This window comes from Rhamphochromis longiceps, linkage group LG7, assembly GCF_057381845.1.
Source record: "Rhamphochromis longiceps isolate RC_006_pf linkage group LG7, R_longiceps_female_GT1.1, whole genome shotgun sequence".
NCBI classification, from domain to species: Eukaryota; Metazoa; Chordata; class Actinopteri; order Cichliformes; family Cichlidae; genus Rhamphochromis; species Rhamphochromis longiceps.
Genome location: NC_140563.1, coordinates 2,903,476 through 2,926,357, shown reverse-complemented (window position 1 = coordinate 2,926,357; position 22,882 = coordinate 2,903,476). Strand labels below are relative to the sequence as shown.

The window sequence follows — 22,882 nt, the reverse complement described above, 5'->3', positions numbered from 1 at the left end:
TTAATGTAACATATTCAGTCAAAAATGACCATGATTAAACGTATATGCGTTTTTGACGCCTTCCGGGTAGTTTGGAGTCAACACCGTGTATGCCAGTCAAAAGATACATAAGCAGGCAAAATTCAGACGGTATTTAAAGGCGTCATGACGCAGTAGCGGAAACTGTTTTAAAGACTGAAGCTAGTTGGCAGTCTGCCGCATACATAAGTTTTCACTTCACGCAAATAAGTTAACGTAGGTGACGTAAAAGCGTGTAAGCGAAACGAATCGATATTTGATGTCATTTTGGTGTTAGGTATACTTTAGCTGCCTGTTATACTTTTAGTTTGTTCGACGTTAAACAACTTTGACGAGCCGAGCCCAAGGTAAGCTAACGTTAGCATTAGCTTAAACTATTTTTTTTCTTTATCCACTTGAAATCCAGTTATTAAAATACAAAATTCCTAAACTTCCTCTGTTTTGACTGACATCGCTTAAATATCGGTTGGGAACTGACTTTTTCCTCTCTCTCAGCGACTGTCAGAAACAAATTTCGATGTAATGTTAAAGTGTCCGGTTGTGGCATCTTCACTGCTATTATATTATTTAATATCGTTATTTTTATCTAAGGGCTCAGGCTGGTTGTAGATGGACCTCTCGACTACTCGGGTTACGGCGAGTGAGCTCATTTTCGCCTTCCTTCAAGAGGGCCATGAAAGCGCAAGCTACATGAAGGAGCTTCACTCGCTAGGCGAACAGTACAAGTTTTCTTGGGACATCAACAGCAACGGGCACGACGCACGTAACCTGGATAATGGAGAGCTTGAAACTGATGGTTATCATCCAAGCAACATCGGAGTCTCTATGCAGGATCTTCACCCCATAGTGGATCTACAGATCCGGGGTAAGTAAAGTAAAACGATGTAAACTGTACTGTCTACAGTCAAGTTTGGTGCCACAGTCATCAGCTGTTTATTTATTTATTTTTAATCAACAATGAGCTGTGTGTGGCAGTTTTTGAGACAGTGTAATAAAATAAATGTTTTATAAACATGTCGAGTTAAGAGACCTGATCAAATATATAGTTTGACCCAGATGTTTGCAAATAGTGCCATATTTTCTAAAAGTTATGCCACTAAATCACAATTGACTGAGTTGTTTCCAGTTAATAACAAAACAACTGAAAGTGAAACCAGGAAATGACCCTGACTCTGTTGTTTATGCTACAGAGCTGAAGTTAATTAGCAGTAGTCCAGAATGTTAAAATTGTCTTAATGGAAACTATAGAAACACGACTTCAGCCATAAATGTTAAACTTTACTCTGACTAATGCAATTGTATTTTTTTTGCTGCAGGAAATCATGAACAGGCTGCAGCTGTTCTTGAGGTTGCACGAGCATTGGGAGAAATCGCTGCTCAGTTTGAAGACAGAATTGTTACTGAAGCTACCAGGAACCTGAGCAACAACATATCAACCTCCCCTCTTCAAGTGAGTATGGGTTCAGCTAGAGGACTACTCAGTGCACAAACTAGGTGTAAACGAGAGCTAGTTTTAAATATGCCAGTGAAAAACTAATGTGGATATATTGAGATTACCCTAGTGATGCCACACCAGGTTGTTTTTATTTTGAGCCCAAGTGTATGGACTGATCTATTTGTTTCTGCTTTCCAGAAATGGAAGGATTACCTTGCCTTTGAGGTAGAGAGGGTGATGATGCGTTGGGTAGGTCCTGACCTACCCCGGGAGAGAGTCATCATAGCCCTTGCACTTACACTGGTGAAGAGGGTGTGTGTGCAGACCCCACAGAGGTTGAGAAACCTTTTCCACACCGCCCTGCAGTACATCAACACTGCATGGGCTCTGTGACCGAAGAAAAGCTGTCTCTAAGGAAATGACAGTTACATCTGAAACTGCAGTTTGCGTCTCATGATTAGCCAACTGTGAAAGGAGTTTGTTGATGTGCCAGTGCCGAACACTTCTGAAGATCAAAATGAAAGCGTTAAACATGACACTTGAATTTCATTATTCCTTTTGTTTACTATTGCTTAAGTGTTATTTGTCTTTATTACTTAAAATGTTTACTTTATGTTGCTTATAAGTAGCATGATTAAAGTTTTTTCCTTCAGTTTAATTTCATTGTATATACACAAAAACAATAAATCACAGCTGAAGTAGTTTAATCTCTTTATTGTTTTTTGCTTCAAACAATGTTCTGTAGGAAACTCGAGGTACAAAATGCCATGTTGGGTATTGTTTTTGACATCCATCCTGCTCTGGACTTGTAAAGTTTCCCTTTGAAAGTAGATGTTACACTCATCAACTTAAACTACATTTGCAGTACTGAAGGTGACATGAACATTCATACAAATTCCTATAATATCTTTAAACTCAAATGATTTTGCGTGATAGCAGCAGTGAGGGTGTGTTAAGGACCAGGCTAACAGATTACATGAGTTCCTCATAAATTTCCCAGCTGTTTTCCCTCTGAGGGAATCAAAGGGAGATTCCACACTATTTGTTTCCACTTCCTGTTCAGTATATTATTTTGGTTTCTTGTGCTCTGCTGGTTTACTAGAATGTTCAGTGATTTCTTTAATGTAGTGTGAACGCAAAATCCAAAATTACAGCTACGTAAGAGGTTGAGTTTATTGTTTGTTCTGAAGACTTTCCTACAAATCATATTTGAAATGGTTCCAAGTGGTTTTGATTGTCTTTTGGCAACCTGATTTTGCTTTCAATAACTCTCAGCATGCTACTGCTTTTCTTTCTACTTGGGGAGGGAAGTATTATGTTGTCACTGGGGCAGACACTTACAAATGAACCTCTGTGGAACTAGTCGGGTATTATGAGCAGTGCCGCAATAAGGGAAAAGGGGACAAGGCAAAGTACAGAGGACCAAATAAAGATGCTGGGGCGCAAAAGCACGAAAGCAAAGTAACTGAAATGAGGGTGAGAGTAACTGGGATAGGTGGGAATAGAGATCCAGTCAAATTCAACCCTAAAAAAAAAGTCAAATAAATAAACTAGATTGATTCAATGTGCTGCATTCATGCCCTACTTTTCTGGAGTAATTATAGCTCACTTTTCACTGAAAGTAATCGGTGGTTCTTGTTTGGCTAATGCAACCAAATATAGTAGATTTAAAAAAAAAAACATCTGGTTTCTGAAACAATATGCATCAAGATTTTTTTTAAATGTTTTAAAACCACACTATATTTAAATTTATGTACTGATATCACAAATTTATTGTGCAATATGGACACGTTAGATTCATTTTTGGTTTCAATCGAAAATATCAAAAATACCATTCACTTCTATAGAAGTCTGTTTATGAAAGTATCAGATTTACTCACAGGGAGAAAAATATAAATAACCCTTTGTTGCGTAGGAGGCGGAAGAGCAAGAAACCCATATGTCGCACAACATCACAACTTATACTTGAGGTTTATGTTTCCTGTGAGAGCACTGTCAATTTTCAATCCAGCGTCGCTGACTCCAATGAAAGAAACAATGCAAATAGCAAACCAAGAGACACGACAGAAGCTGAATCTAAGCGAAGAGGGATAAAAGTTCACACACGCTTTTGTACTCAGTAATAAGTACAAAAGATTGGAGGCAAAAAGAAATTGGAAACAAAATTGCAACTGACCCCCAAAAGAAAAACAGAGAAAATAAGAAGTAGAGTGGAGTGCACCGTTTTCACATTTCTGTGTTTGCACCTGGTTGAAAGAAGCAGCGAGGGACTCCCAGCACTAAGGTTGTGGATGACAAGACATTCTGGTTTTCTGGGGGACACTTTCACACATTTTATACCTGGAAGATTTTTAAAAACTACTTTTAAGGAGAGTCTCACCGTATGTATGCAAATACCTTTATTCTACCTTAGCATTCTACACTCCCCGCTGCTGAGGATAACACTTTTTTACGCTATTTCCTCTGAAAGCGTATGAGAACAAAGGCTATAACAGCTGCAAGGACTGCCAGAGCAGCCCCTCCATAAAGCAACACTGGGAGCTCTGATTCTGGCTCCGGCTGCACTGGGGCCTCCTCAGCTGGTGCTTTGACAGGGGCCTCCACAGCCTCTGGAACTGGAGGTGCAGCGACCGTATCGTCTAGCTCTGCCACAGTCTCTGGTTCTGGCTGCGATTCCTTTGGCTGGTGAAACACAGTGATGGACTCTGGGTTCAGCTCTGGTTCGGACGCTAGTTCTAATGTGTAATCAGGCTCTGCTGGTGTTGTCGGGATTTCCTTGGCTGGAGATGGGACTGCCATTTCAGCAGGCACTGGATCGGTCACTGGGGCAGTGACAGCAGCTGGTTCTGGCTCAGGCTCTGGTTCCACTGCAGGAACAGACAAAGGTACTGCAGGTTCAGCTTCAGTGGGAAGGGCTTCAGCAGGTTCAGAGGCAGAGGGAAGCAGCTCTGGTTCTGAGGAAATGAATGAAGGTTCTGCAGACAAGCTTGCAGGTGTTTCTATCACAACTGGCTCTTCTAATGAAATCAGGGAAGCTGGAGGTGTGGGGTCTGCCTCAGCTGTCACTGGTGCAGGTGCGGTCTGGACTCTTAATTCCTCCCTGAGCTCAGCTAGCTCACTGTCAGTGCCTAAAACACTCATCATGCTTTCTTCTATCACTCCGCCTTCACTGCCTTCCTCCAACAGCTCGGCTTCCTCGCGCTCCACATGGACGATGTCCGAGTTTGAGGAGTTGTTTTCACTACGCTCCTCGACCAGAGCAACACCCTCGTTGCTGTCCAGGCTCTTGATGTCTTCAGGGTCCATCGCACCAACCTGTGCCCACGACTCGTGGCCAGCCAGAGACACAGGTAAGCTTTCTGTCTGCCAGGAGCTCTGCTCGCTGCTGTTGTCTCCGGTGCACAGCAGTGACGAGGGAGGGCTGATCTGGTCGTGATCCTGGTCTCCTGAGAGGATGTAAATGTCGTTGCTGTCTTCGGCAATAGTCACACCTTGCTCTTCATCCAACACGAGGCTGAATACTTCACCCTGTGGCACACAGAAACAAACATGACACTTACATTCAATTCATTAGTTGAATTTGTTACAATCTCTGTGTTTTGTTAAAGTTTAGTCTCTGGTTGCAACATCAGAGGCCACCTTCTCCCAAGAAAACCAGCTTAAGAAATATGAAATAAAAGAAATAAAACAACAATTTTAGCAACATGTAAAAGTTTCTCAGTAGTCATAAAATTATAACCAAGAATAAGTTATAAGGTTACATAATAGGAATTCAGAATAGGACTGCTATATGGGGGGGGGGGGGGGGGGCTTTTGCAGACTAAATCCACACTTGTTTTATCTTCTACGCCACCTAGTGGTAAACAACAGAGGAAGGAAGCATCTGTAAGCTGAGGTCTTGATATGTAACATGCAAATATAACCATGTGAGTGAGAATAACACAGGGCTGAGTTTGCTGGAAGAAAATCCATTTAAATAAGTTTCATAAATCAATATATCGAAGCTTAATATATTAAAGTAAGTTTTATCATGCAAACATTTAGCAAAGAAAAAAAAAATTTTTTTAATATGAATGCACATCACTGCACTGACCATGCAGTGATGTGACGCTTAACTTACAATTTGTGGTTCAAAATAGGCAACTGACCAAGACAAGCAGTGAAATCAAACATCACAACAGTCCTGTAGCTCCAAGGCGTCAACTTTGGACTTTGCACATTAACATTTCTCTATCACAACAAAAATCACTCCCCATTGGATCTGTTGCAATAATATAAAACAGAACTTGCTACAGAAAATCGTGATTGCTACGGCTCCAACTCCAGTTTATGCAAGAGGAACATATATGCCAATACTATACTTTGTTAGTATTCATAAATGAAATCCAACCTCATGGCAACACAAGAGGGAAATCTAAGGAAATCACTAGAGTCAGTAGGACCGATCCTCTGGGAGTCATTTATTTCTAAAGCTTTTGGCAATCCAACCAACACAAGATGAAAAGATTTAGCTTAGAAAGTAATAGGCTGACTAACCAAAAGAGCAACATACAAACCACCTTGTTGCACAGCATGCCGAGCAGGTAGATCTTGCAAATGATGCGTGCAAAAAAAATAAATAAACACATAATGTGAAACGAAAAGTCTGGATGTTGGCTAAAACAATTAGAGATACTAAACTGTGCTTGACTGAGGAAGTTAAGCTTGTATCTGACATGGCCAGGCTTTTCTGCTGTGTTGCATGTCACATAGGTGTGACCTGAGCTGATGAGATTCAAACAGACAGTTCAGGCACGCAGTGTTAGTCAAACAGGGAGGGTGAGTGTTTGTGTGAGCATCAGATAGAGGGGTTCAGACAGCCGCCAGCAGCTTCATCTGAAATAAGCAGAATATGTCAGCATGTTCTTCATGGTGCCCCTGACCAAACAGTTGGATCTGATCAACTCACACGTCAACGTCTGAACATGTAATTAAACATGTTTTGTTTTTTTAGAAAACCTACAAGCCGTGAAGGTCATTTTCCTTACAAAGAGACTCAGTGCTGTGCGCGGCAGCTGCATCCTGGGAAGCAGGACAGAGATTAAATCCAACAGCGTTTCATCGTTATCCAACATTTGCTTTCTGCATAAGCTGATTTGAATGTAGAAGAGCAGGAGTGTTTCACAAAATCCTCCCCTCTCAGGACACAGCCTGCACATCAGCTCGACACAGCAGGTTAATGTTGCCGTGTGGTAAAAAAATAAAAAAATCCACAGCCAAAGAGACACTGGTATTCTTTAAAATTCTATTTAGTTTATGGTTTGTGTTTTCAGCAATAGCTATGACTGCACTGGAGACCACACCTATGAACTATAGTAATACAAAGACTATTACTGACCAACTATATGACCACATATTTTAAAGTTAGAGTACCAGTAATAAAGCTTGAATATAAAGCTTATAAAGTTTAGGATTAAACTAAGAAACACGATGAAAAACTTACATACAAACATACCTGAGAAGACATGCAAACTAAACTTTCTTCAATGCTTCAGGTTGTCCCTCAGAAACGCAGAGAGTGGGAAAACTCTAGGCTTTGTTGCTCTGTTCTCAGGCTCAGTTCTCCACCCTTGCCCTAAGACAAACTATATAAAACCACTGCACATTCTTGTTGCAGAGCCAAAGGTGTACAGCCTACCTGTTACTACTCTGCTTTTTAACTGGCTCTCTGCAACCCAAGGTTAAATAACATTGTAATTAAACACTGAAGCAGAAAGCTATCACTGAGGGTAAGAGTAAGAGTAACATAGCCACTGCCCTGGTGACTCATTTCTGCTGATAAATCAACATTAGTTACACTGGCATGGCCGTCGCATACAGTCAAAATCCTACAAATGCTGCAAATCCAAACATCAGATCTGACAGAGTTGTCACAAAAAGCAAACGCTCCACATCAACAAGTGAATTACTAATATTCAGTTTGGGGATTAGTCAGTGTAACGGTCACTGGTTAGTATGCACCCTTGGCATTTATATGAGCATTATGTAATCACTGGTCCTGCAAGGGGTCACACAGCTGATCGAGCTGAATAAAACAAAGTGCTGAGAAAGACAAGAAAAACCAGGAGCCAGCTTTAAAAAGGAAAACCTAAAGTTGAAATGTGTGACAACATTTACCAACGTCAGGGGCCATCGTTCATCTGCTATGTAACACCAGTTCTTTGCTGGGGATAAGATTTTAACACAGCACGGTTATTTATTTATTGTTTTACATTAAAGACTTCTTTGTTTTCACAAATGGGAAATAATTAACAGCAACAAAATAAGCAAACAGACACAAATTTCACCACAGGTCCCCACATCCCTATTTTTAAACTAACTTATCCCTCAGAACTGCTGTGGAGGCTTCTTTCGCATCGTTTCAGGCGACGCTTCCCTTTTCACAGAAGGAATGTTCATCACCATGAACGCATCCTCGCTTTTGGCCAACAACACACTATTTATCAGCTTCTCTTCTGCAACATCTTTATTACTGACAGAAAAACAGACACATTGCTATTATTTTACATTGTGTAATCCAGTTTTAGCATTTCACATTACCCTGGCTTTCATTAGCACACTTCATCCCCACCCCATAAATAATCCCTACAGATGCAGCATTGTGAAACTGACCACCACATGCAGGGTGTGACATGCTTGACTGTCTGAGATTTGAAAGTGTTTATGGAATCACACGTCTCCACACCACTTCTGGGGAAGCACCTTTTAAAAATAAAATAAAAATCTTATTGCAACAGAGTGTCTTGTTGTGTGCAGCTACACAATCTGCAATCAGTAAATATTGGGTTTTAGCCAAACATCGCTGACAGTGTTAGTGTTGTGGGTAGCTGGGGGAGCAGAAAAAAAATGAATGTCTGTCCTGCTTCATCACTGCCAATCAGCCAGTGTCCTGCTGCTTCAGCAGCTTTTTACAGCAAAGGACAAGCGGGTCAGTCAAGCACCTGGTGATGATGTTTTTAGGGGATTATTAGTTATTTTGGGGGCTTCCTCAGCCTGCGCAGACACTCTGTTGGTCCACATTCATGCTGATGCAGTGTCACAGTGATGCACATATTAAAGCCCAGAGCAGGCCAGAGGATGCTTACATAACACGGGAAGCACAGTTACACTGCACAGGGTGTAGCGTGATATGGCCTGACAGGACAAAGACTCGGGCCTTTAAAGCACCTCAGCCTTAAAATATCATCATTGTTTCTAAGCAGGGCAGCTTGTTCCAGTATACAAAACAGAGGACTATATATTTCTTTACTGCCTTTAAAGATATGGTGTTTTGAATATCAAATATGCAGCAATAAAGTAATGTATGTCTTTAATATCTTTTTCTCCGAGTGTAGAGGTGCAATTATCTGTTTGGCACCTTAAAGTTTTGGGCTTCATGTTCCATTATACTCTCAAGGACGGCAATATGAATACTGAACACTCAGTTCTTATGCAGCATTTTTACTTTCAGATGGACAGCAGGACACCAACATCATGCGAGCACAACGACGACAAGCTTCAACATCTCCTCAAGCTTTTTTTGTTTTTATCACCTCACCCATCGTCCCCCCGTGTGCTCCCCTGACTGTCTATTGTCTGACAGCTACTTTTGTCCTTGCCAAATGAAGTGTACGCCACATTAGGGCCATACAAATCCTTTGTGTATTCTGATGTAACTAACAAAGCCATTAATCGAGCAGCCCATACCTAACTTGCATTTCAGTGTCCTAAAGAGAACTCGGCAGACACAACAGAAACTTTTTCCAATATCCTGTAAAGTACAAAAACAACAAAGACCCTTTTTGTTGATTAATATACAACTTTGATAGATGCAATAAAAAAAACTTCATTTACTCTCCTCCTTGTTGTGGAAATTTACATCTCACGGCCTCATATGTCAAATGTTAACAACAGTAAGCAGAGTACTGGTAGGAAGTAAAGACCTTTTTAGCTTCTTAAAATCTGTCACTGCTGCACACAGCCACACATGCACGCATGCAGACAAGCACGCATCACAAGTAAACCATCTTACCTGAGCGTGAAAGTTGTGAAATGTAAGTGTGAACGCACAAAGCCCCAGAGAGTCAAAAAAGACGGTTTGAGATGGAGTGCAGGTAGAAAGCCAGCTGGAGCTGTGCATGCAGACAGCTGTCAAACTAATGGAGATTTCACTTTGCCCTGACTGCGCTCATCCCTCCCTCCTTCGTGCCCTCTCCTTTCCACAGCCTCTTCGTGCACTCCCTCTCTCTTTTCAGTTCATCACTCCATTGCCGATCGTGCCCGAGCCTATCATCCGTTCATCAACTATGACATAACACAGAGCAAGAATGTAGCTTTGTTTGAAGCCAGCGTACTGTGTTCACATAACGCTGTGTGAGACCAGCCAGAGCACGACAATGATGTAATGGCGACCAGAGCAGCAGTTAACATGTCAAGTCACGTGAACGTTCGTCAACGTGGCCTCGTTAATAGCAGAGCACCGCACAGACTCCCTAAGTACAACGGCGAAGGGCTGCATTCTGGCAAATACTATCTCTGCAAAAATGTAAACCTAGAAACAAAGTTGCACAAGTTGCTTATCTATGATAATAAGAAGCCATGGAGAGAGTGAGCCTGCAGCCAAGCATCGTGACTTAGATGTGGAAGGACAACTTGCACGGCTAAAGGAGTATTTGCTAGACTTTCATTCATCAACAGCGACAGTTTACATGAACAGGGTTTATATTTAATATGAAAACACTCCACAGAACAGAAGTACTGTCCTATTTTTGCCTGACAATTTTCAGAGTTTATGGTTATTGGCCCAAAGAAACGTAGCAGTAAATACACTGTATACATAACAGTGTGGTTATTTATATAGAAGCAGAGAATTTATAGCCATGGGTATTATGATGCTCATTTTAATCTAGCAAACCAATGCATTTCTTGTAGCTCACTGATGCCCTCATCTGGCTATCAAGAGGTGTGTACATCTTTCTAGGCTGGTGCAATAAAGTTTTCCACTACGCAGCATCTTTTCTTCCTGTTTTATGTACGCATGCTCTGCACAGTCCTAATAATATTTACTCCTTAATAAAACTTAAGTCTCAGTAGGCTCTGTCCTTGATTATTCTAAAATTAGTCACCACACCTGCAATCTAAGATAGTTTTTAAGTATTTCTAAACTGGGAATATAGTTTTCTTAGTTTTTACTGGGGTAGCTCAGGTGGCAGAGCAGGTCAGCCACTAACCAGAAGGTCGGTGGTTCGATCCCAAATATCTTTGGGCAAGATACTAACCCTATGTTTGCCTACTGGTGGTGGTCAGAGGGCCCGGTGGCGCCTGTGTCCGGCAGCTTCGCCTCTGTCAGTGCGCCCCAGGGCAGCCGTGGCTACAATGTAGCTGCCATCACCAGTGTGTGAATGACTGAATGTAGTGTAAAGCGCTTTGGGGTCCTATACAAATGCAGGCCATCTTAAAATTGTATTAGATTGTTAGATTGGACTTTCAGGTAATTAGACTTATTTATAATGTATTTTCCCCTTTATTTAAAAACTCACCCATCCCCCAAGCTGAGTGATGTAGTCTGCCTCGTTCTCCTCTAGGAAGTGAAGCCCCAGGTCCAACAGAGTCATCACAGACTGGCCTTCACTTTGTAGAGCCTGGAGCAGCACTAACGGAACAAGCACCTGGTGGCAGTGGTGACGAGAGACAGAAAGCAGTTCATTCACAAGGATAAGAGACATAAATCTGACACCTCTCTCTTGTTACTAGGAGAAAATCTAACTGGAAACATTGCACCTTTTGCAAATTATGTCTCACTTCTAATCAGTGAAGCAGAACTCACGGCTCACTCACCTTGCTCCAGCCTCCCGGTGTGTGTGTTGAGAGCTCCAGTGTTGTGCATCTGAATCTCTGATAGTCCAGAGGTCTGAAAACACAGACATTACCATTAGTATTAAACACGTGATCTTCATGTTGAGGAGGTTAAAGGTTTTGTACTTTACCTACCACATGTAACTGTTTACCAGGACTACTTTTACCTTAGGTAAATTGATTACAACAACTGAGGAAGTAGCAGCAACACCAGTTATCAACCTAGATCACATTTTAGCACCAAATAACTATTATTATCTTATAGATATTTAATCTTCTTTGCTACAGTTTCATGTCATTATCTTTACTTATAGCCAGCTCCTGTAAGAACAAGGTGCTAATGCCTCTGCTGTCTGCGTGGGGAGGGGCTACACTGATTCATCATTAAAATAGCAGAAGAGTTTTTATTTCCGTTTTCTACTACAGGCAACCTCACAGGGGGAACAACAAGACAAACTATGGCGAAGACCACACAAACCTAACACGATAGAGTTTAAGCTGTTATTTAAAACATGAAGCATTACCATCTCAGATTAAAAACTAAATTACAACACTGCACAAAACTAAACTAGCTCTACCCTGGGGCAAGAGTAGAATAATGAGCTAATGTTAGGTCAAAAGTATGTTGGTTGTTTTACTTATGATGGCAGTTTAATGAATGTGCACTTGGATCAGCAGTCTTTATCAGTCAGCCACTGAACTCTACGACCTGAGCAGCTCGTAATTTTTTTATTTTCCTCGATAAAAGTTCTCTCATGAATCATTTCAGTAGGATTCATGAGATGTGCAGTGTTTTGGTTTCACTTTTATCATCAGTATACAGGCTAACCCTGGGAACATAAAAGCTCGTAGACATTTCCAGCATATCTGAGTTGATACTGAACGCTGTATGTGCTCCAGTGGCTTCAGGATTTTATGGTTTACTAGTTTAGGAAAGTACAGAAGTAACAATGTAATGCAAGTCAAAACCAAAAGATCTAAAAGAAAACTGTGTCCGTATGACACTGTTTTGTATCCACTTAGTTCACACTACCTTTACTCTAAAAAAACCCCAAACATTCAGAATTAAAAGGACTGTCAATAAATGTTAAAGTTCAAAAGTGCATTACCTTGATAGCGAGCAAATACCTGCAGTGTATCAACAGTGACTGTGTCAGTCCTTCGAGATAATAACACTTTTCTCACACAGTAACAACTGCAGTAGAAACATGGCTGCTGTACTTAATGTAGATTACCGTACCTATACATCCATAATGGCAAAACGAATGGAAAAAATACTCCCTAACCTCAAACCCAGGATAACACAAGACGCACTTTACACATAATGAACTATATACAACATACAGAGCAGGCTGTGATCCTCAGTCTTGAAGCTGAAAAGGCATTTGACTCTGTTTGTTGGCCTATGTATGTATACCTATATAGAGTCTTGCATAAATTTGGTTTTAATGAGCCGGTAACAAATAATGTAAAGGCATTATATGATAACCCGACTGCAAGGCTTAGGATTAATGGTCACCTAAGTCAACCTCTAACATTGGAGAGGGGAGTGAGACAAGGCTGTGCCTGCTCTCCTCTTGTCTTTGCCATATTTCTGGAGCCACTAGCCCAACATATAAGGCAAAACAGAAAAGTCGCAGGTGTTACACTAAATGATGTGGAACATAAAATAGCATGCTACGCCGATGATGTACTCTTATTCCCAAAAACACCCGAGGAGTCTCTGCCAGAGGTAATGAACTGTCTTAAAAACATTGGCTCAATAACAGGATATAAACTGAATTTAAATAAAACTGAAGCCCTTCCCTACAATTATAGTCCTTCTGAAAAGCTCAGACAAGCACATCCACTGAAATGGAACACAGACTCAATTAAATACCTGGGTGTAAGACAGAAATTACAACCATTTATATCAAAGAGTCAAAGAGGACCTTACAAATTGGAATCATATCCCATGTCTGAGCATAAGCTCTAGAATAGAAACCATCAAAATTAATGTTTTACCGAGATTTTTATATTTGTTTCTGACCCTCCCACTCCAGATTAATCAAATGGATTTTACTGAATGAGTCAAAACGATCTCTAGATTCATATGGCAAGGCAGACGACCCAGAATACAATACAAAACATCACAACTGCCCAAAGAGAACGGCGGCTGGGGACTACCATGTTTTAAAAAAAACACTATACTTCAGCAATGATCAGGGCAGTGTTGCACTGGTGTGATCCCTCATATGTAGCAGCATGGAAAGAAATGGAATGCAAAACAATAACCATATGCATATACAGGCAGTTCTAGCAGATAAAAATCTACAGGACTACATTTCCAAATTAAGAAATCCTTGGGTAAAGGCCACAGTAGGGGTTTGGAAAGTGGTGGTAAAAGAAAAAAAAGCTGGAGAAGGATATAAAAATATTAAAATGGTGTGCATATGAGTCGGATATGAGCATATGAGCAAATCAAATAGACCCTAGTTTTAAAAACTGGAGAGATAAAGGAATCACGTCGATATGCGGTATTGTAAAGGAAGATGAAATTATGAGTTTCCAAACTTTAAAGCAAATGTTTCATTTAGAAAACCAAGACCACGATAGATACGTACAGTTAAGAAACGTTTATACTCGAAACATTAAAAACCAAATACCCACTACAGCGAGGCCATTTACCCAACTCTTTGTAAATGCTTATAAGTCAGAAATGAAGAAAGGTGTAATCTCACAAATATACAAAAGTCTTCATGATCTCAACAATTATTCAACAAAGTATATAAAAGAAAGATGGGAGAAAGAGGGAGGTCAGACAATCACAGAAGAGGAATGGCAATACATTTGTTCTTTTCATTGGAAAAGTAGAACATCACATATATGGAAGGAGTTCTGCTGGAAAAGCTTTTTCGTTTTTTCATTACCCCAGCTTTAAAGGCGCATTATGATGATGGAAGTTGTGAATGTTGGAGGAAATGAAACAGCACACCACTACCATATGTTTTGTGATTGTAAGAATATTAAGAACTACTGGAGAGAAGTCCATAAAGTGATGCACAACATATTTAGTACATATTTACCCTTTGATTTCAAATCCAGATTTTTAGGATACAAACCCTCAGACATAAGAGAGAAATACTTACTTGGTGTGCTGCTAGCTGCAACTGACCAAAAGGTGTCTGACACAGGATCCACCAACATTAAACAGCTGGACTGATGTAACTTTTGAGATTTATAAGATTAGTGAATTTTGAGTATGAGAAATTTGTAAAACACTGGGGAAAATGGCTCCGCTATGCGAGTTCTACAAGGCCAGATATCGCTGATATTCATCACTGAAGGAATGGTTGTTTACATTTTTGTCTGTTTTTTATAATAACATGTACTAATGCTATGTCACCATCTGCTACTGAGTGTGTTGGCTTTTCAATTGCCCTCTCTGGATGTATATAGTTACAAACGGTGTCTGTCTGTACATGTTTCTTTGTTTTGGTTTTTTCCCTTTTCTTTCTCTTTTTTCATACCTGCGTGAAGGAAAAGTATTTGAAGTGATGGCGGTCATCCAGACTACTGTACATATATGAGAACAAAGGAAGCCATCAAATACTGTACATTTTATTTTATGCATAACTTCAATAAACATAGCTGTCGGAGTTGTATGCAGTCCAGAGAAGCACCAATAAACTTAAAGCAAAAAAAAAAAAAAGCTGCTGATTTAGCTTCACTTTTGTCAAAAGGGTCTCCGTTACTTATTGACGCCAGTGTTACTATCGTGCAGGCTGCTTTTTGCAAACACACAGCCACAACTCTACTAGGGCTGCCACAAACGATTATTTTGATAGTCGACTAGTCACCGATTATTTTTGCAATTAGTCGACTAATCAGATCATCATCCATTGGACGTACAGCATACAGCTTATTGCACCAGCAGCATCTGCTCTTATATAACTATCATTAGCTTACAGCTTGAAGTGTTTGTGCTAACTAAAAATAAAGACAAGATGGTAGTTTATTAATTTTTAATGAAATTTGCAGATTGTTTCGGTGAAGTTTAATAAACTCCTTGCTTTCTAAAATATAACAGGACACCGGAGTATATTCTCCAGCGTCTCACACTTCTGATAATCAGCTGTCTGCTTGACAGTTTTAGCTGTGCAAAAACTATAACTTTAATCTCAGCCAAACCGATTTACTCAGGAACAAATAAAATACTAAAGAAAGCCAAACAATAACATTTTTAATTTATCTAAGTGACTTATATATATGTTTAACCTGACTAGCGAAAGACGGCGGTGGGTTTGAAAACGATTTGCCGGGAGTCCGGTGTTCTCACGGCTCTAGTTAGCCTTGCCCCCGCCTAGCTAACGAGCTAGTGGGTAACAGACGTCTACGAAAACGTCGGAGCGCTTTTGAAAATATGTGGTGTCTTGATAAACTGAGCAGATATTTGAGGTTTACACAGCTACATTCTCGCCTGAAAATATGTTAAACGTTTATTTTGTGACCCAGAAAGAATAATAAGAGTAAAGTTAAAACTAACTAGCTGCCGCCATTGTCGACAGCTGCGCTATGAATTCTGGGACACAGCTTCTTCTTCTTCGGGGTTTAACGGCAGCTGGCATCCTTGTACATGCAGTGCTGCCATCTTCTGTTTCAGTCCGTTATTACACTCTTAAATCCTACTACTCATTCCTGCGTCCTTTGTGATCTTACAAAGCTTCAAACGATGCGTCGACTATTAAATTAGTCGTCGACGATTTTAATAGTCGACGTAATCGTGACTAGTCGACTAATCGTGGCAGCCCTAAACTCTACAAACTCACCCTGTGAGGAGTGTGTGTACGGCTGCTGACAGGTGTGTGTCGAGCTCTTGGGCCAGCCTGTCTCCCACTGCAGCCAGGCAGTCCTCAATGGAGTTCTCCGGGTTGGCTGGAGCGAACACCAGTGAATTGTGTCGGTCGAATCCCGTCCTGGAAAAGGCTGCAAGCAACACAGGTCACAGGACAGAGTGATATCGCTGACAGAAGTGCAGCTCGTTTAAAGGAGGTAGTCAAAGAAAGGGAAGAACACGAAACATAAAGAGTGTTTGTTTTAATTAGTGCGGCACTTCTGACTAACTTTTCTTTTTATTAAACCTCTAATAATAAGCAGTCCTACATATCATTAAACAAATATGTAGGACTGCTTTCTTCCATTTGTGCAACATCTCTAAAGTTAGAAATATCCTGTCTCAGAGTGACGCTGAAAAACTAGTTCATGCATTTATTACTTCCAGGCTGGACGACTGTAATTCATTATTATCAGGAAGTCCTAAAAACTCCCTGAAAAGCCTTCAGCTAATCCAAAATGCTGCAGCAAGAGTCCTGACAGGGACTAGAAAGAGAGAGCAGATTTCTCCTGTATTGGCTTCTCTTCATTGGCTTCCTGTTGAATCCAGAATTCAAAATCCTGCTCCTCACATACAAGGTCTTAAACAATCAGGCCCCATCTCATCTTAATGACCTTGTAGTACCATATCACCCTATTAGAGCACTTCGCTCTCGCTCTGCAGGCCTACTTGTTGTTCCTAGAGTATTTAAAAGTAGAATGGGAGGCAGAGCCTTCAGTTTTCAGGCCCCTCTTCTGTGGAACCAGCTTCCAGTTTAGATTCAGGAGACAGACACTATCTCTACTTTTAAGATTAGGCTTCAAACTTTCCTTTTTGCTAAAGCATATAGTTAGGGTTGGACCAGGTGACCCTGAATCCTCCCTTAGTTATGCTGCAATAGGCAGCTGGGGATTCCCATGATGCACTGGGTGTTTCTCCTTCACTCACTATGTGTTAACAGACCTCTCTGCACTGAATCATACTTGTTATTAATCTCCGTCTCTCTTCCACAGCATGTCTTTATCCTGTCTTCCTTCTCTCACCCCAACAGCAGCAGATGGCCCCGCCCCTCCCTGAGCCTGGTTCTGCCGGAGGTTTCTTCCTGTTAAAAGGAAGTTTTTCCTTCCCACTGTCGCCAAAGTGCTGCTCATAGGGGGTCATATGATTACTGATGACTGTATGTATGACTCCGTATATGGTCTGTATGTATTATTGTAACTGAACTAATGTCTGAGATCCTGTTAATGAGACTCATAAATCATATTTACTTAAGAATAACATTAAAGCATCTTAGACTAGTGAAACACGATGAAGCAACCACCCACGTGTGTGAGCTGTGAAAGAAAGACAAAAATCCTCATTTTTAAACCAGAGTGAGACAAAACAATCATTCACTTAAAATCAAAATCAGCTTTTCTGTGACCAACCACAGCGATCTGCAGCAATATTCATGCTTTTTGGAAAGAAACCAAAGAGCTTTAACTGTACATGTGTCATACTTGCACACTGAACTTAATTTTGATCAACTTCAGTTTAAAAACTTAAGACCAGACTAGTGATGGTGTTCAGTGCTTTTGAAGGCTAATCTCTGGAACTACAGTTAGGTCCATAAATATTTGGACAGAGACAACGTTTTTTAATTTTGGTTTTTACCACAATGAATTTTAAATTAAACAACTCAGATGTAGTTAAAGTGCAGACTTTTAGCTTTAATTAAGTGGTCTGAACAAAAGGATTGCATGAGAATGTCTAAAACTAAAGCATTTTTAACTCAATCCCTTCATTTCAGGGGCTCAAAAGTAAATGGGAAAATTAAATAACTGAAAATAAAATTGTCAATTCCTAATACTTTGTTGAAAACCCTTTGCTGGCAATGACAGCCTGAAGTCTTGAATTCATGAGCATCACCAGATGCTGGGTTTCCTCCTTTTTAATCCTCTGCCAGACCTTTACTGCAGCAGCTTTCAGTCGCTGTTTGTTTTTGGGCTTTTCTGTCCAAAGTTTAGTTTCCATCAAGTGAAATGCTCAACTGGGTTAAGATCGGGTGTCCGACTTGGCCATTCATGAATATTCCCCTTCTTTGCTTTAATAAACTCCTAGGTTGCTTTGGCTGTACGTTTTGGGTCATTGTCCGTTTGTATTATCAAACGCCGCCCAGTCAGTTTGACTGCATTTAGCTGGATGTGAGCAGACAGTCTGTCTCTGAACACCTCAGAGGTCATTCAGCTCCTTCTGTCCTGTATATCACATCATCAATAAACACCAGCGTCCCAGAGCCACTGGCAGCCGTACACACCCAAGCCATCACACTCTCTCCACTATGTTTTACAGACGATGTGGATGCTTTCGATCGTGACCTGTTTCACGCCATCGCCACACTTTTTTTCTTGCCCTCATTCTGATAGAGGTTGATCTTGGTCTTTTTGTATTTCTGAGTTCACCGGTGCTTTCTTTCTTTCTCAGGATGTACCAAACTGTACATTTTGCCACTCTTAATATTGTAACAGTTTCTCAGATGTGTTTATTTTCTGTTTTCGCAGCTTAAGGATGGCTCGTTTCACCTTCCTGGAGAGCTCCTTTGACCGCATGTTGTCTGTTCACAGCAAAATCTTCCAAATACAAGCACCACACCTCAAAACAAATCCAGGCATTTTATCTGCTTTTTTGAAAACAACATAATGAAGGAATTGCCCACACCTGCCAATGAAATAGCCTTCAAGTCAATTGTCCAATTACTTTTTGTCCCTTTAAAAAGAGGCTGGCAAATGTTGAGGAGCTGAAACTCCTAAACCCTTCATCCAATTTGAGTGTAGATGCCCTCAAATGAAAGATGAAATTCTACACATTATCTCCATTATGTAACTAGTTTCAGTAAACAAATATATATGGACCTAACTGTAGCTGTGTATGTTTGTGATCACTTACAGGCGGCAATTTCGCCATCCAGTTCTCTCAGCCCTTCCTCTATTTGCTCCTTTATCACTCTGGATCTTGTTTTCTCAGCCTCTGCATCTCCTGAAAGAGATAAACAAACATGAAATATGAACCACTGTCGCTCCATCCTTCATTCTTTCTGGCTCTCTCCCATACAGTCGCCCTAGTTTTCATGCAAAACTTCCCCAAATGTCTTAAAACACGACTAAAGAAAAGCTGTTCTGGAAATTCTGAATTGCTTTGACTGCATTTTAATAGGATATTGTGGTTGGACGGTCATTTCAGTGTGTGCCAGCTGTTTTTGTTGCATTTGCATGGTCGCTTTTTAAAGCAGTCCTTCTTTCAGCGCCTCAATAATCATTTTAGGAACCATGAACATATTTCAGAAAAGGTCATTTACACTGATGTCAACAGCTATTTTGTTATTGTTTTATGCATGTGTTTAGTTTTCTTTATGTAACTATTCTAACAACTTATAATAAAGTTGGTCATGTGGCTTTTTCGAAAAGGTTCATTGTCTTTTTTTGATTCATAAGAGTTATGCACTCACTAGTTTGTGATATAATCTGATAAATTAATTAGAGGATCTGACAAAGAATGGGTTAAGTTGCTAACACAACAAATATGGGATCTGACCTTTTATTAAATCATGAAATATTTAACAGGCTAGGATCAACATCAAAGTGGAAATTGGGCCAGATCTTGACTCCACTATAAGGATGAGCGGTTGATGCCGCGCACACCAACTTTCCTGGAGGAGAGAACCACCTTTGCAGGCAGCCGCTCCTCCTCAGCCTGACGAGCTTGAATTCAAAGCAAAAAACTGTTAATGGTTCTCAGTCATCGTGTGCACGAAGGCTATCAAGGCAGAGGTCAATTATTTACAGCACCGAGTCTACACTGCTCAGGGTGTAATGAACCACGCAACACAAAGGCGCCAAGTGGGGCTGCACTGAATTTACACAAAAATACAATAAACCCTCAAAAAAATCAACTTTTACATTTGACCTCTCACCCCGGAGAGATGCAGGGATCATTTTATAATGTTCATACATGCAACCCAGAGGCACTGGTTATTTCCAGTGTGACTGGACTCCATTGGTTCAGTTTTAGTAGCTGACTTTTCTCAGTTTATGAAATCAAATACTGACATTTTTTAACAAAAAGCAAGAAGACACTCTGACAACTGGGATCTTGTTCTCTCAGGTCCCTGCATGGGTGCCATGAGGACCAGTGTTGGCTTTTCCTGGCCTTGGTGCTGTGTCAGCATTTAGACAGACAGCTAGCCAGACAACTATTTTGCTTTGGTCCACTGGTGTGTGAATAATGCTACAGTGATTGCACATGACAGGCTGTCAGAAATTGGACCGGGTCAAGCGGAAAGCAGGGATCAGCCACTCATCTGCCATCTCCGCCCATTCCAAGCATGCACACAACAATAAAATGGACAGGAAATAAAAAGAACTCCCCCCCTCTCTCTCGTCTTCTTTTCCTTGCTCCAAATACATTTTTCAGATACCTCTGCTCCTTTACTTCCATGCATCATCCAAAGAGGCTCTCCAGCAGTCTTGTGCTCTCTTTAATCACTAAGATTTATTTCAGGATTAACGCTGTGAGGTCATAACTTGGTTCCACAAACTAAAAGAAACGAACAGCTGCTGGCATTTACCTTCACACATCCTTTCTCTAGTCTCACATAGCAGACACAGAAAATCATTACTATACTGTACATTTGTTCCACAACACCTCTTTTGGTATGCCGGGCATAAAAGGGAACAGGAAGAAAAATGTGAGCCAGCATGCCTGAAGCCATGTAACAGGGTTGTTGCAAAGACCTCTGTGAAGACACGACAGCTTTATGCACTCTGGTCACCATATTGGGTTATTGAAAGGATTCTAGCTGGGCTTTAGATGAGAATCCACTAAATCTATTGGTTTACAGACACTGGCTTCAGCTATCACGTTAAAGTGTCCATACAGGTCTTCTGAATGTGTTCTCCTGCTAAAGTCAGATTCCAGTCAGAGCCAAATTAAGCTGGCAAAACAGGTGGCTACGTGCCTACACACCCCAGATATTTTATGTTACAACCATGTGTGCATGTGAACGCCACTATTTGTGTGCTCTCTGAATGAAAGTGTGTGAGGGTTGTTATACGTGCACAGTGTGCAAAATGGGAAGAAAAAAAAAAAACAACTGTTGCTCGTCTCATCAGCAATTTTTAATAAGAGGTTTGCCACAAATGCAAAGCATTTCCTCTCACCTTGAGCTGCAGCTGGTTGGTCTGATCTACCTGCAGGCACCATTCCTAGGTAGTTAAGCAAAATATATTTGGTTTCAAAATGGAAACCCTCAGGCACAGTGGCTGGGATTGAGGCAGAGGCGGTGGAGCCTGAGGTAGCCATCGAACAGATGTGTATCAGACTCTCAGGCACATTAATTCATACAGTCAAAGCTGGACGTCTCACCTAGGGAAAATAACAACCAGAGGAAGAATAATATCTCGTTAGAGGCACAATCGTTACAGCCTGAAGGATGGGCTGGCTGAGGCTGAGGCAGCCATTAATAAAAGCTAAGAAAATCTATATCTAAACTCTGGCATTGTATCATACAATATGTTATTTAATCTTAAAAAAAAAAAGAAAAAAGAAAAAGCTGTTATATGAATGACATAAACAGATGCCGCCCTCAGGTTTACAGTGTCCTGCCCCCACTGCGTGCACTAAGGGGACAAATTGAGTGATTTTAGACTTATGTGACTGCATGGATCCCAACTGAGGACAGAAGAATGGGACAGGACATATTTGGGTACTTTTTTTGTGTCTAGATCATGATTTACACAACACATGTGGCAAACAGATGGTCGTTTTAAAAATCCCCCCAAAAACCCCAAAAACAATTTTCAAATAAAATGATCACTGCACAAATATGAAACACGACTTTAACCCCCTGTAACTTCTAAGTTAATCGCCCCACATGGTCCTCCAGAGACGAGGTGACACCAAGCGGACCAAAAATTCCATTCATGTCAAGTCTGCCAAATTAAACAAAATACTTCCGGGTTTAACTATCAAAATAAAATAATGTGTATAACCGAGTAATTAAAAAGTTCAATCATCAAATAACAAAGCGGCTACGATAATTACAGTAAATTAAATAAACACAACTATCCTCAAAAGATTTCAGTATGTCTGCAAAAAATAATCTACCAAATAACATAACCATTCGCTTTACTAACCAGACATGTAGCTTTGCTAATTAATTACCTGACTAATTACATAAGTGTCCGCTGCACCCCTCGCTGGAACACCCAAACTCACATGCAAGCTACTGTTAGCTAGCTTGACGTTACACGTTTTACGTGCTGGAGACTCAAAACTTCATTTTAACTTAAGCTCAGCGGGTGTCCGTTTCTTACCGTCCTTGTCCAAAGGCAACCAGATGTGGACAGACGACAAGCTGAACAGAATTATGAACACACACACACACACACACACACTACTGTAGCAGAAGCCGGAGAGGGTAGCCCACCAATGGCAGGTAGCCGTTAGTACTCAGGGTGCTCTGGATGTTAGCGTACAAAACCGGCACCAGTCTTCCTGTCAGAGCCTTCATAATAATACTCACCTCTGCTACCGGACACCGTTCAACCTGTGGTCACAAGAGGAAACTTACGGAATTTACAAACACGTCGTGTCTGTTATTGGTGGAGATAATCCTTGATTTTCTGTAGCTATAAGAATTTCGAGGGGAGAGCATCCAACCTTAGCAC

General features: G+C 40.8%; 2 protein-coding genes across 3 annotated transcripts; one reads left to right on the top strand and one right to left on the bottom strand.

Annotated features, from left to right (window-relative positions):
• The first annotated feature begins 146 nt into the window (after positions 1-146).
• bida (BH3 interacting domain death agonist) lies at positions 147-2,160 on the top strand. The gene is made up of 4 exons (XM_085411615.1): positions 147-365; positions 610-883; positions 1,335-1,468; positions 1,652-2,160. The coding sequence occupies exons 2-4, from the start codon at positions 628-630 to the stop codon at positions 1,844-1,846; spliced, it is 585 nt and encodes a 194-aa protein (XP_085267741.1). The 5' UTR covers positions 147-365; positions 610-627; the 3' UTR covers positions 1,847-2,160.
• bcl2l13 (BCL2 like 13) lies at positions 2,148-22,671 on the bottom strand. Of its 2 annotated transcripts, none has more exons than XM_085411613.1 (7): positions 22,529-22,671; positions 21,374-21,578; positions 19,104-19,193; positions 16,135-16,291; positions 11,309-11,381; positions 11,011-11,139; positions 2,148-4,981 (listed from the first exon to the last, which is right to left on the bottom strand). In XM_085411613.1, the coding sequence occupies exons 2-7, from the start codon at positions 21,513-21,515 to the stop codon at positions 3,908-3,910; spliced, it is 1,665 nt and encodes a 554-aa protein (XP_085267739.1). In that variant the 5' UTR covers positions 21,516-21,578; positions 22,529-22,671; the 3' UTR covers positions 2,148-3,907. The 2 variants fall into 2 exon arrangements, with proteins under 2 accessions (XP_085267739.1, XP_085267740.1); XM_085411614.1 differs by lacking the exon at positions 22,529-22,671 and adding an exon at positions 22,377-22,518.
• Positions 22,672-22,882: the final 211 nt, after the last annotated feature.

What these genes read in the sequence shown, in the direction of transcription:
- bida (XM_085411615.1), top strand. Translation starts at nt 628, where the DNA reads ATGGACCTCTCGACTACTCGGGTTACGGCGAGTGAGCTCATTTTCGCC. An exon ending in AGTGGATCTACAGATCCGGG is followed by an intron (nt 884 to 1,334) that starts GTAAGTAAAGTA and finishes TTTTTGCTGCAG; the next exon opens with GAAATCATGAACAGGCTGCA. An exon ending in TATCAACCTCCCCTCTTCAA is followed by an intron (nt 1,469 to 1,651) that starts GTGAGTATGGGT and finishes TCTGCTTTCCAG; the next exon opens with AAATGGAAGGATTACCTTGC.
- bcl2l13 (XM_085411613.1), bottom strand. Translation starts at nt 21,515, where the DNA reads ATGGCTACCTCAGGCTCCACCGCCTCTGCCTCAATCCCAGCCACTGTG. An exon ending in CCAACCAGCTGCAGCTCAAG is followed by an intron (nt 19,194 to 21,373) that starts GTGAGAGGAAAT and finishes TATCTCTTTCAG; the next exon opens with GAGATGCAGAGGCTGAGAAA. An exon ending in CACCGGGAGGCTGGAGCAAG is followed by an intron (nt 11,140 to 11,308) that starts GTGAGTGAGCCG and finishes CACTGCCACCAG; the next exon opens with GTGCTTGTTCCGTTAGTGCT.